General features: G+C 46.3%; 1 protein-coding gene and 1 long non-coding RNA gene across 18 annotated transcripts in view; one reads left to right on the forward strand and one right to left on the reverse strand.

Moving 5' to 3' along the window:
* The window catches only part of LOC128775694 (uncharacterized), an 81,070-nt gene that overhangs the window by 45,823 nt on the left and 17,747 nt on the right, over positions 1-17,500 (forward strand). For 4 of the 5 annotated variants that reach the window (XR_008420634.1, XR_008420633.1, XR_008420637.1 and 1 more), the window contains exon 4: positions 6,879-7,014. This is a non-coding gene — a long non-coding RNA (uncharacterized LOC128775694). Of the gene's footprint in view, positions 1-6,878; positions 7,015-12,865; positions 13,509-17,500 lie in introns of those variants that run through there. The other variant, XR_008420636.1, reaches the window with a different exon arrangement.
* The window catches only part of KIF9 (kinesin family member 9), a 53,851-nt gene continuing 37,594 nt past the window's right edge, over positions 1,244-17,500 (reverse strand). For 12 of the 13 annotated variants that reach the window (XM_053898348.1, XM_053898342.1, XM_053898344.1 and 9 more), the window contains 5 exons: positions 16,914-17,128; positions 12,904-13,080; positions 12,349-12,464; positions 11,835-11,939; positions 1,244-1,544 (listed from right to left, as the gene is read on the reverse strand). In XM_053898348.1, the coding sequence (XP_053754323.1) occupies positions 1,494-1,544; positions 11,835-11,939; positions 12,349-12,464; positions 12,904-13,080; positions 16,914-17,128 (664 nt within the window). In that variant the 3' untranslated portion in view covers positions 1,244-1,493. Of the gene's footprint in view, positions 1,545-11,834; positions 11,940-12,348; positions 12,465-12,903; positions 13,081-15,553; positions 15,948-16,913; positions 17,129-17,500 lie in introns of those variants that run through there. The other variant, XM_019416625.2, reaches the window with a different exon arrangement.

Consider the following 17,500-nt stretch of genomic DNA (forward strand, 5'->3'; position numbering starts at 1 on the left):
TGATCTGCCAGGCACCATCCTGGCTTATTTCTCTGGCTCTCCCCACATTGATGATTACTTGGTTCACTTTGTGCCACAGAGGCCTTTGTCATAATGAATTGAGCTAGAGACCAATGTGCCCAGCTGCCATGACAGAGGCCTAGCTCGCCCTGGCCAGCAGGCCCCAGGACTGGCTGTCTAGAAATCCTATGGAGCGACGTCCAGTAGGGCCATGTCATTGCAGCCAGTGGCAGGGAATGAAGGGAAGGGGGACCAGTAATGCCACAAACAGCTGCTTCCTATGGCCCCCAAAAGATGATGTACCCATTTGCTATGGCCTATTTCCTGAGATGCCCTAAAGACCTGGGAACCCCAAACAAGTCCCGGTAAGAATCAGGTGCAGCCCGAGGCCTGCACTAGCTGGGAGGGCAGGCAGAGCCTGGGCAGACTCGTCTATTTGGCCACAATCAAAGGAGACATGAGGACTGACCAGTAGGGCTGTGTGCACACCATTAGTGCCGATCAGTGACAGTCCCCATGTGTGTCATCCAGGGTGAGGGAGCAGGGGCACTTCAAAGCCGCTCTGCGAAGCCTCGGTGTAGTAGGAGCCTCTGAAAGCTGTTTTAGGACCATTATGTATCAGTCAGTGAAAGTGAAAGGGGCTGAAGAGGAAGAGGGCAGAGACCTCACGGATGCCTTTCTACTTTCTCTGTTCCACAAACCCCCATCCATGTGCTCACTGCTGGGCTGAAGGACAGGGTCACCGAGTGTTTGAATGGACTGATGCCATCCAGTTCAACCTTCTATCTGATACAGGTTCTGCAACCTCCTTGCCAGACAGCCTCCCACTGTGGGGCTCTTGCCGCTAACTTCAGGTAGGGCTGTGCTCATTTTAAGCCTCTTCTTATTCTGAGATAAAAATCTGCCTTTCAGCCATTTCCACCTAGACCCATTCCTCTGCTGGTTGCTGAGGAAGGAGGGCCTCCCGCTTTCACTGGCTCAGGATCACAGAGAGGATGTCCCAAGAGAACCTACAGTCTGACAGGGACTGAGAGAACCAGGGCTCCTCAGAACTAGCTCCCCCCAAGAATGCCCATCCAAGGAAGGAAAGAGGGTGACCAGTGGGACAAAGGCATGCCAGAGGAAGGTGGCTGAGCTACTTTTTCCCTTTCTTACCGGAGACTCGGTTCTGACCCCACCTGTGCATAGGGAAGCATTCTCCTGGACGGGAAATAAAATCAGGCTCTTGAGTGAGCACTGAACGTCCAAGCTAGAAAATTATTTTATCCTGTCCCTGCATATAAAACAGTGAATTGAAACCAAAAGTGGTCTGTGAAGATGAGTGTCCTGTGAAGGATGTTCCTGTTGGGAGGCAGGCCATTGTGAGTCCTCTGGGCTGGGCTCCAGCATTGGAGCAGGCTGTCTGGAACTCTGGGCAAGGGGTTTGGCAGCCCCACTCCAGAGCAGCAGGAGTTACTGGGGGTCTTGTCCTTGAAGGCACTGGCGATGAATCCCTATTTTCTGTGTGCCTGCTGGAGGCCCATCATGGTTTTCAAGTAATTGTGCTGGACGCAGAAAGGGGGAGAAAACAGGAATTGATTAGCAGGTATGGAATTAAGAACCAGAAGCCATGCCACTTACACCCACCCCACCATTCATCCTGCAAACATCACATTCTGGGGACGAGGATGCCCACTGACCAGCCCCAATTCTGTTGAGAAATAATGTTCCATTCATCCCCTTTCATATTTTCATCCTAAAGAAAGTGTGTAAAACTGTTTTAAAATGGTGTGGCAGGCATGTTTAAAAGCAGATGTGTATGCTTCAAAGGCCCACTTGAAAGTTTCTGGCAAGAATTAGGTTCAAAAAGAAAAGAAGAGGGTTCTGTCTCCACAGGGATGGGCACACATGTATTCCGAAGGGCCCTCCCTCTGCAAACCAGATTGATGTTCACAAATTCTTCCCTTTTAATGCAGTTCTAGGCCCTCAGAAAGCAAGTGGGAAAGGTGCGCTGAAACAGAAACAGTGGGCAGTAAGCAAGCAAGTCCTAAAACCAACTTGAAATGTAGGTATGAATCCTCGATCCCCCACAACGTGGGAACGGAAACTGAAGCTCCCGTATTCAGCCAGAATTCTTTTCTACCCCCAATGTTTTTATTGTGGCAAAATACCTACCTTACATAAAAATTTCCCATTTTAACCATTAAATTTTTTAAATTATTATTTTAGAGAGAGGGTGTGTGCACAAGTGGGAGAGGGGGAGAGGGAGAAGGAGAGAGAATCTTAGGTAGGCTCCATGCTCAGTGTGGAGCCTGATGTGGGGGCTCGATCCCCTGACCTGGGATCATGACCTGAGCCAGAATCAAGAGTCAGATGCCCAACGAACTGGGCCCCCGCAGGTGCCCCCCCATCTTAACCATTTTTAAGTGTACAGTTTGGTGATGTACTGATAATGTGCAACCACCACTATCACCCATCTCCGTATGTCTTTTCATCTGGCAAAACTGAAATTCCATACCCATTAAACACTCACTCCTCATTCCCCTACCCCCGAGACCCTACCAACCACCATTCTATTTACTGTCTCTATGATTCTGGCTACTCCAAGCACCTCATGTGAATGGAATCATATAGCTAATTCGCCTTTTTGTGACTGGCTTATTTCACTTAGTGGCTGGACTATTTTATATTCCCGCCAATAGCACACACACAACGGTTCCAATTATTCCACCTCCTCACCAATACTTGTTATTTTGTTGTTGTTGTTTTGTTTTGTTTTTTCTGGATCATTGCCATCCTAATGGGTATAAGGAGGTATGTTGTAGTTTTAATTTGCCTTTTCCTGATGATTTGTGACGTTGAGCATCTTTTCATACGCTTACTGTCCATCTGTATATTGTCTTTTGAGAAATGTCTACTCTTTGCCCATTTTTTAGTTTTAAAGTTCTCTAGAGGGGGGCCTGGGTGGCTCAGCTGGCTAAGCATCCAACTTTGGCTCGGGTTGGATCTCAGAGTTTATGGGTTTGAGCCTGTGTCAGCATAGAGCCCGGAGCCTGCTTCAGATTCTGTCTCCCTCTCTCTCTGCCCCTCTCCCATTTGCACTCTATCTCTGTTTTTCTTTTTTTTTTTAATTTTTTTTAATGTTTATTTATTTTTTTGAGACAGAGAGAGACAGAGCATGAACAGGGGAGGAGCAGAGAGAGAGGGAGACACAGAATCCGAAACAGGCTCCAGGCTCTGAGCTGTCAGCACAGAGCCCGACGCGGGGCTCGAACTCACGGACCGTGAGATCATGACCTGAGCCGAAGTCGGACGCTTAACCGACCGAGCCACCCAGGCACCCCTCTATCTCTGTTTTTCAAAAATAAACATTAAAAAATTTTTTAAAAAAAGAAGTTCTCTATATATTCAGGATATTAATCCCTTATCAAGTTGGAATTTTTGAAGGGAAGTTAAAATGGTCCTGGGTTGGCAATGCCCTGTGGCTAACTGCAAAATCAAGTGCAAATGCCATCAGGGGGAAAGAATGCACTTATGCACTCATGACTCCTACACCTTCAGTTCAGTCAAACATGAACTTATCACACGCGCGCACACACACACACACACAGATAAAAGCCACCATAAGAGAAATTTAGCAAGATGGAAAACATTTTGACCTTGAAAAATCTGATCCTGTATACTTTACGTATCAAAATATATATGAAAAGTTTAAATAAATATTAAGATGGAATGGCTCAAGTATAACATTTACATATCAAGTTTCTGTGTTGGCACGTCTTTTTCTTTCCTTCCTTCCTTTCTTCTTTCTTTCCTTCCTTCTTTCTTTTCTTTCCTTTCTTCTTTCCTTTCTCTCTTCTCTTCCCCCCTCCCCCCTCCCCTCCCCTCCCCTTGCCTCCTCTCCTCTCCTCTCCTCTCATAGGTTCCACACTGGGCTTAAACTCATGACCCTGAGATAAAGACCTGAGCTGAGATCAAGAGTCAGGTGTTTGACTGAGTCATCCAGGCGCTCCATGTGGGCACATCTTAAACATAAAAATTGTCCAATGCAGAGTTCTCCTAGAGATTGAGGGATGGTGGGAGAATATAATACTGACCTATAGAAATGCAGGATTCCCCTGTTGAATGGTTTAGAATTTAAATGTTTATCTGAGACTTTGGAAGTAAAGACAACACAAGGTTATGGGGCACCTGGGTGGCTCAATCTCTAATGCTTCCAACTCTTGGTTTTGGCTCAGATCATGATCTCATGGTTTGTGAATTCGATCCCTACATTGAGCTCTGCATGGACAGCACAGAGCCTACTTGGGAGTCTCTCTCTCTCTCTCTCTCTCTCTCTCTGTCCCTCCCCTGTGCACACGCACTTACCTCTCTCTCAAAAAATAAATAAATAAGCATTTAAAAAAAAAAAAAAAAGAAAAAGGAAGGTTTGCCTGGAATGTCAAGAGAGAAATTCAGGGTGGTAGCCATGCAAATCACTTTGGTCCATCTTTTCTGTGATCTTGAAATAATTTATGCCAGTCAAAACAAGTTCACAACAATAAGGAATAAAATTTTGGAAGCTCTTTCCTCAAAGCCAAAGACCTTTTGGTCCTCCTATTCAATATATATGATGACTTTAACCAATTGATCAAAATTAACCTCACCAATAATGGGACAAAGCAACATCTTGTGCCTCTTGTTACAGACTGAATGTTTATACCACCTCAAAACACATTTGTTTATCGCCACTGTAATGGTATTTAGAGGTGGGAAACTTTGGGAGGTAATTAGGTTTAGATGAAATCATGAGGGTAGAGCTCTCATGATGGTTTAGTGTCCTTATAAAAAGAGGAAGAGTGAGAAGACTCTCTCTACACAAATACATGTCTAGGAAAAGGCCATGTGAGCACACAGCAAAAAGATGGCTGCTTACAAGCCAGGAAGAAGGCCCTCACCAAGAAGCAAATCTGCCAGCACCTTGATCTTGGTCTTCCCAGCCTCCAGAGCCATAAGAAAGAAATGTCTGTTGTTTAAGACACTCGTGTATGGCATTTTGTTATAGCATCCCAGGCTGAATAAGACATGTCCTGATATGATGTACATGAAGAACATGACATCATTCCTGTGGTATTTCTGCCCAGAATGCAGAACTTGAACTTAAATCACAAGAAAACATCAGACAAACCTAAACTGAGGGACATTCAACCAAATAACTGGCCTGTACTCTTCAAAAATATCAAAATCATGGGGCGCCTGGGTGGCTCAGTCGGTTGGGCGTCTGACTTTGGCTCAGGTCATAATCTTGCAGTCTGTGAGTTCAAGCCCCATGTCAGGCTCTGCGCTGACAGCTCAGAGCCTGGAGCCTGCTTCAGATTCTGTCTCTATCTCTCTCTGCCCCTCCCCTGCTCTCACTGTGTCTCTCTCTCTCAAAAATAAAATAAAAACATAAAAAAAATGTTTTTAAAAATCAAAATCACGAAACACAAGGAAAGACCCAGGAATTGTTCTAGATTAAAGGAGACATGGCACCTAAATGTGATGTGTAATCCTAGACTTGATCCTGGCCAGGGTGTGAGAGGAAAACAACTATAAAGGACACCATTAGGTCAACTGTCGAAAGTTACATATGGACCTTGGGTTAAATAATATTGTTGCATCATTGTTAATTTTCCTGATTTCAATTACTATATCATGATTATGTAGGAGAATGTACTTGCTCTTTTTTTTTTTTAGGGTTTATTTTTGAGAGAGAGAGAGAGAGAGAGCGAGCGTGAGTGGGGGAGGGGCAGAGAGCAAGGGAGACACAGAATCTGAAGCAGGTTTCAGGCTCTGAGCTGTCAGCACAGAGCCCAACGAAGGGCTCGAACTCACAAGCCGTGAGATCATGACCTGAGCTGAAGTCGGACACTTAACTGCCTGAGCCACCCAGGCACCCTGAGAAGGTACTTGTTCTTAAAAAGTAAACACTGAAATATTTAGGAGTAAAAAACCAAGAGAATGACATGTTCTAAAATTCACTGTGGTTATGGTTGCATTTAACTGTGGATATATGAAAAAACCACTGGTTGTACACTATAAATGGGCGAATTGTATGGTATTTAAATTATATTACATCTCAAAGGTTTTTTTTAATGGTTATTTATTTATTTATTTATTTGAGAAAGAGAGAGAGTGTCAGCAGGGGACGCGCAGAGAGAGAGAGAGAGAGAGAGAGAGAGAGAGAGAGAGAGAGAATCTCAAGCAGGACTTGAGCCATCAATAGGAAATCTTATGTGGTGTTCAACCCCACATACCACAAGATTGTGACCTGAGCCAAAATCAAGAGTCAGACACTGAATAAGCCACCCAGATGACCCCCTTTGTTTCTTTTTATTTTTATTCTCTCTTATGATGTATGTTAGACTTTCTCATTATGTCCTGTGTATCTCCTAAAGTCTGTCATTTCTTCTAGCCTCTCACCTCTCTATGCTGTGATTTGGGTGATTTTGTTACATTCCTATTTCAGTTTATTAATGCCCTCTTCAGCTGTGTCTAGTCAGCCATATCTAAAAACTGTACTTGGTTTTTCTTCAAATCTACTTGGTCATTTTTAATAAACTCTTTTTTCATGCCCTTTAAAAAAAGGATAAGGCTCCAATATCCTTTCGTGATAAAAATACTCAGTGAACTAGGTACAGAAGAGAGCTTTTTCACCCTGATAGAAGAAAGGTTCTAAGAATAAACTTCAAAGTGTGCTACTCAGAGTGTGTTCCCTGGACCAGCCACATCAGCATCATCTGGGAGCTTATCAGAAATGCAGAATCTCAGGCTCCACCCCAGGGCTGCTGCATCAGACTCTATTCTAACAGCCTGGTGATTCATGTGTACTGCACAGAGTGAGAAGTTCTGCTATAAGGCTCTTCTTTTTTTTTTTCTAGGAAAACCCCATAGCCAACATTATACTTAATGGTGAAGGAATGAACATCTTCCCCCTAAGGTCAGGAACAAGACAAAGATGGCGACTTTCATCTCTTATTTCAACATCATACTAGAGGTTCCAGCCAGGCAAAGCAGGTGAGAAAAAGATATAAAAGGCATTGGATTGGAAAGAAAGAAGTAAAACTATTTGTATTTGTATATGACATGATCTCCTATATAGAGATAACCCTAAGGAATCCACTAAAGAACTATTAAAATTAATAAATTAGTTTAGCAAGGTGGTAGAATACCACATCATTATACAAAAATCGGGGGCACCTAGGTGGCCCAGTCAGTTAAGTGTCCAACTTCGGCTTAAGTGTCTGACTTCGGCTCAGGTAATGATCTCACGGTTTGTGAGTTTGAGCCCTGTGTTGGGCTCTGTGCTGATCTGTGCTGACAGCTGGGAGCCTGGAGCCTGCCTCGGATTCTGTGTCTCCCTCTCTCTCTGCCCCTCCCCGATCATGCTTTCTTTCTCTCTCTCAAAAAAACATAAAAAAAAAAAAAACTTTAGAAAAAAAATCAATTGTATTTCTATACACATGCAATGAACAATCCAAAAGTGAAATTTAAAATACAATTCAATTCATAATAGGGGTGCCTGGTGGCTCAGCTGGTTAAGTGCCCAACTCTTGGTTTCAGCTCAGGTCATGATCTCACAGTTTGTGAGTTCAAGTCCTGATTCAGGCTCTGCACTGATAGTGCAGGCAAGGGATTCTCTGTCTCCCTCTCTCTGTCGCTCCCCCGCTCTCTCACTCTCTCTCAAAAATAAATAAATATTTTAATAAACAAAATTCCATTCATAATAGCATCAAAAAGAATAAAATACTTAGGGGCACCTGGGTAGCTCAGTCGGTTAAGCATCTGACTTCGGCTCAGGTCATGATCTCACGGTTTGTGAGTTCGAGCCCCGCATTGGGCTCTGTGCTGACAGCTTGGAGCCTGGAGCCTCCTTCGGATTCTGTGTCTCCCTCTCTCTCTGCCCCTCCCCAACTTGTGCTCTGTCTCTCTATGTCTCTCAAAAAATAAATAAATGTAAAAAAAAATTTTTTTTTTAAAGAATAAAATACTTAGGAATAAACTTTTTTTTTAAAAGTACAAAACTTATACTTAAAAGTACAATTATACTGAAAGAAATTAAAGACCTAAATAAATAGAAAGCCTATGTTCATAGGTTTGAAGACAATATTAAGATGTCAATATTCCCCAAAGCAACCGATAGATTCAACACAACCCCTGTCCCAGCTGGCTTCTTTGCATAAACTGACAAGCTGGTCTGAAAATTTGTTTGGAAATACAAGGAACCCAGAATAGTCAAAACAATCTTAAAAAAGAACAAAGATGGAGAATTTCTACTTTGTAATTTCAAAACTAACTACAAATCTACAGCAACCAACACAGTATAGTACTGGCATAATGACATATAGATCAATGGGATAGAACTGAGAGTCCAAAAATTAAAACCTCACATTTCTGGTCAATTGAATTTCAACAAGGGTAACAAGATAATTCAAAAAAGAATGGCTTTTTTTCAATAATTGGCACTGGGAAAACTGGATATCCACCTGCAAGAGAATAAAGTTGGATCCCTGCCTCATACCATGTGCCCCCTCCACTGAGCCCAGCAGGGGCAGGCCTCTTTATGGCCAAAGAAGGAAATTCCTACATGATGGTCACAGTCAAATGATCTTTGAGGCTGGGCTATCTAGGCCTACTTGTCCCTACTCCATTCTCTGCCAAATGTTCTGGGAGAGCCCTGCCTCCCCACAGAGAGATTTTCATGGACAACCCTGAGTGAGCTCTTTGGAGTCAGGTAGTGGGGTCAAGGGGGACAGCCTGGCCAGGGTCTCCTTCCCCAGCCAACGTGGTTGTGTTCCAGCAAACTTTTTCAGAGAGTCAGGGCCCTGTCCACTGATCTGGGCATCCCTCCAGGGGCCAGGGTTAATAAAGCTTGATGTTCACAGCACAAAGCTAAATGGCTAAATTTAGCTCCCATCCTCTCTTCTGCTGAGGGAATTAGACCAGGCAGCTGGAGCAGGCAGGGGAACCTGCTCCAAACCACCACTAATTAGGCCAGGAATGTACATTTAACCCAAGAAGAGTCACCTAGGCTTTCCCTCTGGAGAGACACAAAGTAAGTAGTCAGGTGATATACTGGACATTGGAGCTGGGAAGTCTTAGAAAATAGCCAGACTGGGGGCAAAGACTGGGGCTAAAATCGAGAAGTGAGTGGGAAGAACAGATAGGGGAAGGAGTAGACCTCAGGAAGAAGCTCAGGGACAGAGAGAGGCCTGGAGGGAGAGGAGCCAGAGGCTGTTTCCTGCAGATGAGCTCTGTGGCCTGCTACTCAAAGTGTGATCTCGGACAAGCAGCATACGCATCATCTGAGCCTTATTAGAAATGCGGAATCTCAGGCTCCACCCTAGACATGCTATGTCTGAATCTGCAATCTAACAAGTCAGTACAGATGTCAGCTTAACTATAAGTGTAAAGAGAATGAATTCAATAAGGAGAGGACTTAATTATGACACAAAATCCAGAAGCCAAGAAAGAAAAGACTAATACACTTGATTTCATAAAAATCAACAGAATAACTACAAAAAAAAAAGTAAAGACAAATGACAAACAGGGAAAAATATTTGCAATTCATATCATAAAGAGCCAATCTCCCCAGTATATCAAGACTTCCTACAAATTAATAAGAATAAAGACCAATATACAATGGAAAAATAGGGGCGCCTGGGTGGCTCAGTCGGTTAAGCATCTGACTTTGGCTCAGGTCATATCATGGTTCATGAGTTTGAGCCCCTCATTGGGCTCTGTGCTGACAGCTCTCAGCCTGGAGCCTACTTCAGATTCTGTGTCTCCTTCTCTCTTTCTGCCCCTCCCTCACCTCTTTCTCTCTCTCTCTCTCTCTCAAAAATTAAAAAAAATAGGCAAAAATATGAACAGGCAATTTATAGGAAAAGAAATTAAAATGGCTCTTAAATATATGAGGAGAAGCTCAACTTCACTTATAATAAGAGAAATGTAAAATAGAATACCTGAGAGACCATTTTTCACCTTTTAGACTGGAAAAAAAAACAAAAAGCAGGATAATACATCTTGTAGTGAGGCTGTGGGGGTACAGATGGGTCCAGCTCTAGGCAGGCGATTTAGCACCATCCATTAAAAGTACACATGTCCTGGGGTGCCTGGGTGGCTTAGTCAGTTAAGCATCTGACTTCTGCTCAGGTCATGATCTCATGATTTGTTGGTTCGAGCCCCGCGTCAGGCTCTGTGCTGATGGCTCAGAGCCTGGAGCCTGCTTCGGATTCTGTGTCTCCCTCTCTCTCTGCCCCTCCCCCACTTGTGCTCTGTCTCTCTCTGTCTCTCCAAAATAAATAAATGTTAAAAAAAAAAAAAGTTTGAAAAAAGTACACATGTCCTTGGGGTGCCTGGATGGTTCAGTCAGTTGAGCGCCTGACTTGATTTCGGCTCAGGTCATGAGATCGAGGACTGTGTTGGGCTCTGCACTGAGTGTGGAGCCTGTTTAAAATTCTCTCTCTTCCTCTCCCTCTGCCCCTCCCTAGCTTGCACAGGCACTCTCTCAAAAAAACAAACAAAAAAAAGTATACGTCTTTGTGACCAAGAAATTCACTTCTACAAACTTCTCTCTCACATATATTCACTCATATGTGAATTCACATTTCTACAAGGTTAATCATCACAACAATATTTGTATTGTAAAGAAATGGAATCACCTAAATATTCCTCAATATGAGATGGGTTAAATAAATTTTGATACATCCTCACAATGGAGTACCACTATACAGCTATAAAAAAAAAAAGAAGAAGAAAACAAGCAGCTATGAGTTGACATAGAATGATCTTCAGGATACACGGTTAAGTGCAAAAAGCAAAGATATAGCACAATGTGCAAGGGGAACAGTAGAAATAAGTGACAGGGTTTCCCTGTCAGAGCGGGTTGGTGGGAATTGGATGGATGGGGACTGGGTATTTGTATTTACATTTATATTTTGTATATATATATATATATATATATACATATATATATATATATATATATATATATATATATATATATATATATTTGACAGAGAGAGAGAAAGAGTGTGAGCAGGGGAGGGGCACTGGGGGTGGTGAAAGAGAGACAGAGAGAGACAGAGAGAGAGAGAATACAACGAGAGAGAGAGAGAGAGAGAGAGAGAGAGAGAGAGAGAGAGAATCTTAAGCAGGTTCCACACTGGACGTGGAGCCCAACACAGGGCTCGATCCCTCGACCCTGGGATCTTGACCTGAGCTGAAATCTAGTCAGACACTTAACCAACTGAGCCACCCAGGTTCCCTGTATTTATATATCTTACATGATGAGCTCTCTTAAGCAGTCCCCCATGTGCACCTGCCACTTGCATATAGGAGCCTGTGGGCACAGAGAAGTACACAGCACACAGGCCCTCTGTGTTCTGGCTCCAGACTGAGCCTCAGTAGACCGAACCCTTCTGCTCCAGCCCAAGCTGCTCAGGGAGGAGAGTGCAGGCCCACCCCATGGCCAACACCTGGTCTAGCTTTGCCTCAGCTGCATGTGGTCCTCTGTCCCCTGCCTCCTGTTCATGGTGGCCCCCATTGGAGACATTGTCCCCAGCAGGCAGACCCTGTCCTGGGCTACGAACCACACATGGACCAGCTTAGCTCCCAATAGCCATGTCCAGGCCTGGCCATGGTCTGTGGGGCTCCTATTGGTTCCCAGGACTCTGGTGTCAGCAGGAGATCCCAGTGACTCCAGGTGACTCTGTATTTCCCGCGGCTGGCATATTCCTTCTTTGTCTTTTCAAAGTAGGAAGTGTGATCTTGGGTGTCCCAGTAATGTGGCCCCCGAGGCCTCACCTTCCTGGAGACATGAACCCCCAAGTTACCTTCTGTTCTGTCTTGACTTTGGCATTGTAGAAGGCGACGGAGTCAGGGCCCTCGGGCAGCACCACCTGCTGCAGCTGGCTGAACTTGTCCTGGGCATCTTCTCCCTAGAAGAGGCTCAACTCAGTACAGTCCCTTCAGCCTGGCACTGTCGAGATCGACCCTGACACGGCCTGTGGGGGGCATCAGGGCAGCCCCTCGCAGGGTTGGCAAACCCCTGCGCAGGGTAGCTCACGACCCCCAGCCCCAAGTTTGCCAGACACTCTGCAACTGCCTTCGGGGCGGGATGAGCCACCCCAGAGAGGTGACGGCAGCAAGTGATGTTTCCTGGGTCCCCATCTTCTCCATACCTGGGGAGAGACCTATACCTGTCTGTTTGCCTGGGTCCGCCATGGGCGAGGCCAGGAGCAGCCTGTACATTGCCATGTTCGCGGAGAAAAGAGAGGATGAAGGGCGCTGCCCACTCACTACCCCGTGCTCGTCCATTAGCCCCACTCCTGCCCTTGTGCCACTCACCAGGGACATGATCCTGCTGACAGGCACCATGCCTGGCCGGATGCTGCCGCCTGGCTTCAGTGCCACTTGTAGGTCCTCGGGGATGAAGAAGGACTCGTTGTACCAGATATCAAATTCTGCAAGCAGGCAGGCAGACGGCACTGTGAGCTGTGGGGGCGTCTCTGAGGGAGCACTTACAGCCTATGTGTGCAGGTCACAGGCTCGCCCTCTGTTTACTTCCTGTCCCGGGGTCTCACCCTTTCCTATCTCCCTCCCCTACCCTCGGAGTGTTTTCTTTTTAAGTTTGTTTGTTTGTTTAGAGAGAGGGAGAGAGAGAATCCCAAGCAGGTCCCCCACTGATGAGAGACTCAAATTCATGAATTGCGAGATCATGACCTGAGCCAAAAACTGACAGAGCCACCCAGACGCTCCTCTTGGAAACACTTCTGAAGCCCCTGTCCAGCCCCAGCCTCTGTCAGAGAGACGCTCTGAAGCCACTTCTAGAACCCAGGTGGTGGCCTTGCCCTCTGTCTCCCAGGACCTCAAGTGGCCAGCCGACCTTCCCAAATGGCACACCTGTGAGCAGGCGGTGACGACACTGATCCACCAAGTGCTGGCAGTACTGGATTTCTGCCCTGAGGTCTCGCAAGTCCTGATACTCAGTACGGTACTGCTTCTTGAGGTCTTTGAGCTTCAGGATCAGCAGGAATTCCTCCTCATCGATGATCATCAGCCCCTTGTTCTCATACTCACCTGCAGGGACACAGGAGGTCAGAGAATGAGGTGCTCACTTGGGGTGTGGGGAGGAAGGTATTCTGGAAGGACAGAACAAAGTGCTGGCAAAGCCCGAAGACCAGAAACCAGAGGAAAGGCTGGAGTGTGGTGTGCGGGTGGGCAAAGCACCTGGACTTGCCAGGCGACAAGGACATATGTGGAAGAGGGAACTCAGGCCGGAGGGGCCACACTGGCACCTTTAAGAACAGGTGGGGGCGCCTGGGTGCCTCAGTCGGTTATGCATCCGACCTCGGCTCAGGTCGTGGTCTCACAGTCCCTGGGTTCAAGCCCCGCTTGGGCTCTGTGCTGACAGCTCGGAGCCTGGAGCCTGCTTCAGATTCTGTGTCTCCCTCTCTCCCTCTCTGCCCCTCCCCCGCTCATGCCCTGTCTCTCTCTCTCTCTCTCTCTCTCTCTCTCTCTCAAAAAATAAACATTAAAAAAAAAAAAAAGAACAAGAGGGGTGGCAGAGGAGAGGGTAGAGATGGCCCATGTTTCACACTTATGTTGATCTTAAACCTCAGTGGCCAGAGATAATTTAGTAAGCACCTGGATTAAATGGATGTTTTCCTTTTTTGTAAGCTATATACATGAACTGCCAGCACTTGGGCAAGGTTCCCTATTAATAACAGTGGCTGTAAATCTGTATCATGTCGAGTGGCTGTCAGAAGCTCCAGGAGGAGAGGGGTCAGTTGCGCTGTTCGTCAGCTCTACTCACGGTCTCTGCATGACCTTCGAAGGTCTGTCAGTTGATGAGCGTTGCTGAGTTAAGACAACATAACATGGTCTGTGGAGTCACGCACCTCAGCCACTGCCACTGCCCGCAGCACCTTGAAAGCTCAACATAGGCATCATGTCAACCCCCGCCCCCCACCAGGGAGTGTGGGGTTTCCACCCCAGGACCCCTGGAGAGTGAGTCCTGCGTGCGACTGAGGTGTGTGGCGGGGGTGTGCGAGGCAGTCTCCAGGTGCCCTTCCGCTGAAGTTTACTGCAGAAAAGTTAAGACGCTGTCACAGACACCACATATGGAAAGGCAACTGGGACCTTGAATTGGTCCCAATTCAAGGAGTCTGGAGTTGGAGGGTACAGTGTGGAGTGACCTGGCCCGTGTACTGTGGGCAGTCCCCAGTGTGGTCACTGTGACAGACACAAATCCTTTATAAAGTCTTTACAGTATTCTATTTCACAGAGTCTTTACGGTATTCTGTTGACATGGGGAGGGACTGTGAGCAGTCCCACTGCAGGGGAGGGGGGGGTTCTCTGATTATCTGCAAGGAAAACACTTCAACCTAAAATGATTTTTCAGGGGCACCTGGGTGGCTCAGTCAGTTAAGCATCCCACTCTTGGTTATGGCTCAGGTCATGATCTCACAGTTCATGGGATAGAGCCCCGTGTCGGGGTCTGCGCTGACAGCATGGAGCCTGCTTGGGATTCTCTCTCTCTCCCTCTCCCTCTGCCCCTACCTTGCTTGCACATTCTCTGTCTCTCAAAATAAACATTTTTTAAAAATTAAAATGATTTTTCATTTTTCTTTCACAAAACACTAATCAACATGCCAAATTTGCTGACCTTCTGGGCCAATAAGTGGCTATCGATCAAAATGAATCAAAAAATGAATTCAGTTGATCTATTTCCTCAAGATAAAAGTATTTTATTTGGTATTTTAACAACCAATGGGAAAACAAGTGATGTTGGGGGTAAGAGCAAAAATGTTTTCTTTGGTACTGATAGATAAAATTTATTTATTTATTCATTTATTTATAAGTTTATTTATTTTGAGAGAGAGTTCAGGACCATGAGGGGGAGCAGAGAAAGAGTGAGAGAGAGAGAATTCTAAACAGACTCTGTGCCATCAGTGCAGAGCTGGATGCAAGGCTCAAACCCACAAACCACGAGATCATGACCGGAGCCAAAATCAACAGTTGGATGCTTAAACCAACTGAGCCACCCAGGTGCCCCTGACAGATAAAATTTTAAGTATTTTATTTTACTATTTTTTTAATCAATTGAATGTAATTTTTTTAATGTTTATTGACTTTGGGAGAAAGGGTGCATGCATGAGCGGGGAAGGGACAGAGAGAGAGAGAGATGGAGAGAGAATCCTAAGTGGGCTCCATGCCTAGTGCAGAGCCCAACTTAGGGCTCAATGTCACGACTGTTAGGTTATGACCTGAGCTGAAATCGAGAGTTGGATGCTTGACTGAGCCACCCAGGTGCCCCTAATTTAAAATTTTTTATTTTTATAATGTTTATTTATTTTTGAGAGACAGAGAGAGACAGCATGAGCAGGGGAGGGGCAGAAAGAGAGGTAGACATAGAACATGAAGCAGGCTCCAGGCTCTGAGCTGTCAGCACAGAGCACGACGCGGGGCTTGAACTCACGAGCCATGAGATCATGACCTGAGCCGAAGTCGGACGCCCAACTGACTGAGCCACCCAGGTGCCCCTAAAATATGTTAAAGTACTGTTTATTTATTCTTCCTCTCATCCTTTAAAAACATCTGTTTTCAGGTATATTTAGGCATAGATGATATGTCAGCACAGCATGAGTATATATTATTTAAGGTATGTAAATATGTAATAAGAAATTGTATATTCAAAGAAGGTGTGGGCAGAAGAGACAAAGAAGTACTTGGCTCTGGGGGCGTCTGGAGCTTCTGGGCAGGGGCATGAGAGCCACCGTCACCAGCCCTTCCCTGTCCCCAGATCCTTGGAGGCTTTGCCCTCTGGAATAGTGTGTGACAGTTGCTCTGTAGGGTGTGAGCAGAGTGGCCTCAAGAATTTGGAGGTGCCCTCTGAGAAGTAAATGAGCAAGGTACATGTCTCGCTGTGACATGATCCACCTGGCCTGCAGAAATAAAACAGATGACATCTAGAGATGTCCCCACTGATAACCACCTGGAAAAAGGTTGTGATTTAGCAAGATAAAGCCCAGTAACCTGTGGTGTGCCCTGCTGAAAGGACAATGGGACCAAGCCAGGGGTGTGAACAAAGATGTGGTTTCTGAACCTCTGGCCTCAGAGTCAGGATGGTTACTCATTAAAATGCAGGTTCTGAGCCTTGCTCCAGATCCCCTGAGTTAGAACCAGCAGTCCGGGCCTGGGAACCTGTGTTTGACTAGCCCTCCCAGAGGAGTTCTCTGAATACTCAAGCTTGAGGGTCCCTGGCCCACAGTGCAGGTGTGGGCAGTGTCTGCCACTGTGACAAGGGCACCAGGTCAGGGTAACCAGGTGAGCACCCTCCTCACAGTAAGGTCCCTGCTTTCTGAGCCTGAGGGCCCCCACACCACCTGGCTTAGGGGATGAGATTTTGCCAGGCCAGCATTGGGTGTTGAGGGTTTGGCATAAGGAATGGTCCTAGTGACAATGAATCCCCAGGCTCTCTGGTATCCACATTCTCTTTCCTTCCTCAGTTTCCTGTGTCTTGACCAGCACCCTCATGTCAGTCAGACTACCCTGGGTAGTAAGGAGACCACACCAGGATCTCGGGGCCTTGTGGGGGACGCCAGCTGCCCATCTTCCTGGGGAAGCCTCTATAAGACCAAGGCCTGCTTCTCCACTGGGAGAAGCACCTAGGTCTGAGATAACAAAATAATGGGGGGCCCACAGGCAGAAGCTGACTGACAGGGAAGGACCCTGTGATTCCCAGGGCTGACTAGAGCCATGTGATGACCCAGGGGTGAAGACTGCACCCCAACATGCCCTGCGGCCCCCTCCCATCTGAGTCCTCCAGTACCCAGGGCTGCCCCATTTAGCTCAGGATATTCAGCTCCCACAGCCGCCCCCCAACCCCACTATCTTCCCATCATATTTACCTTGTTTCTCCCGGAGTGACTTCTGGAAATTTAGTGCCTCCTTGGTCACGTCCATCTCCCGTTTGATGGCATTGATGCGCTGTGTGGTCTCGCTGGCCCTTTTCCTCCGCTCGTTCAAGATGGATTTGTTCTCTTTGAAGATGCGGTTGATCTCACTGCCTCGCTCGTTCTTAAAGTCCTCGAAGGCCACAGGTTTGGGGGGTGGGGTACTGGGCCTGAAGACAGAGGGGGAGGGGAAGGAGAAAGTGGGGCAGGGTCTTAGAGCCTAGAGGCACTTGGCCTCTCTTCGCCGGGGCTTCTGTGGGCAGAAGGCCCAAACTCCCAGGCACCACCTATCCTGCACTGGAGCTACCCTGTGTGGGAACCGCTCACCTGTGTCTGTCTCACTCAGCAAGCAAGGACACATGGCCATTGCAGAAAGTGAGGACAGCAAGGAAAAGTGTAAAAAACAGAAAACAAAGCAAAAAACCACTCACTGCCTATTAGCAATTACACTCTGGTGTCTCTACTTCAGGGATCTCTTCGATAATTTTTTTAATGTTTGAGGAGCACTTGGGTGGCTCAGTCGGTTGAGCATCTGACTCTTG

Source organism: Panthera pardus, unplaced genomic scaffold, assembly GCF_024362965.1.
Source record: "Panthera pardus isolate Hobbes unplaced genomic scaffold, ASM2436296v1 HiC_scaffold_8, whole genome shotgun sequence".
NCBI classification, from domain to species: domain Eukaryota; kingdom Metazoa; phylum Chordata; class Mammalia; order Carnivora; family Felidae; genus Panthera; species Panthera pardus.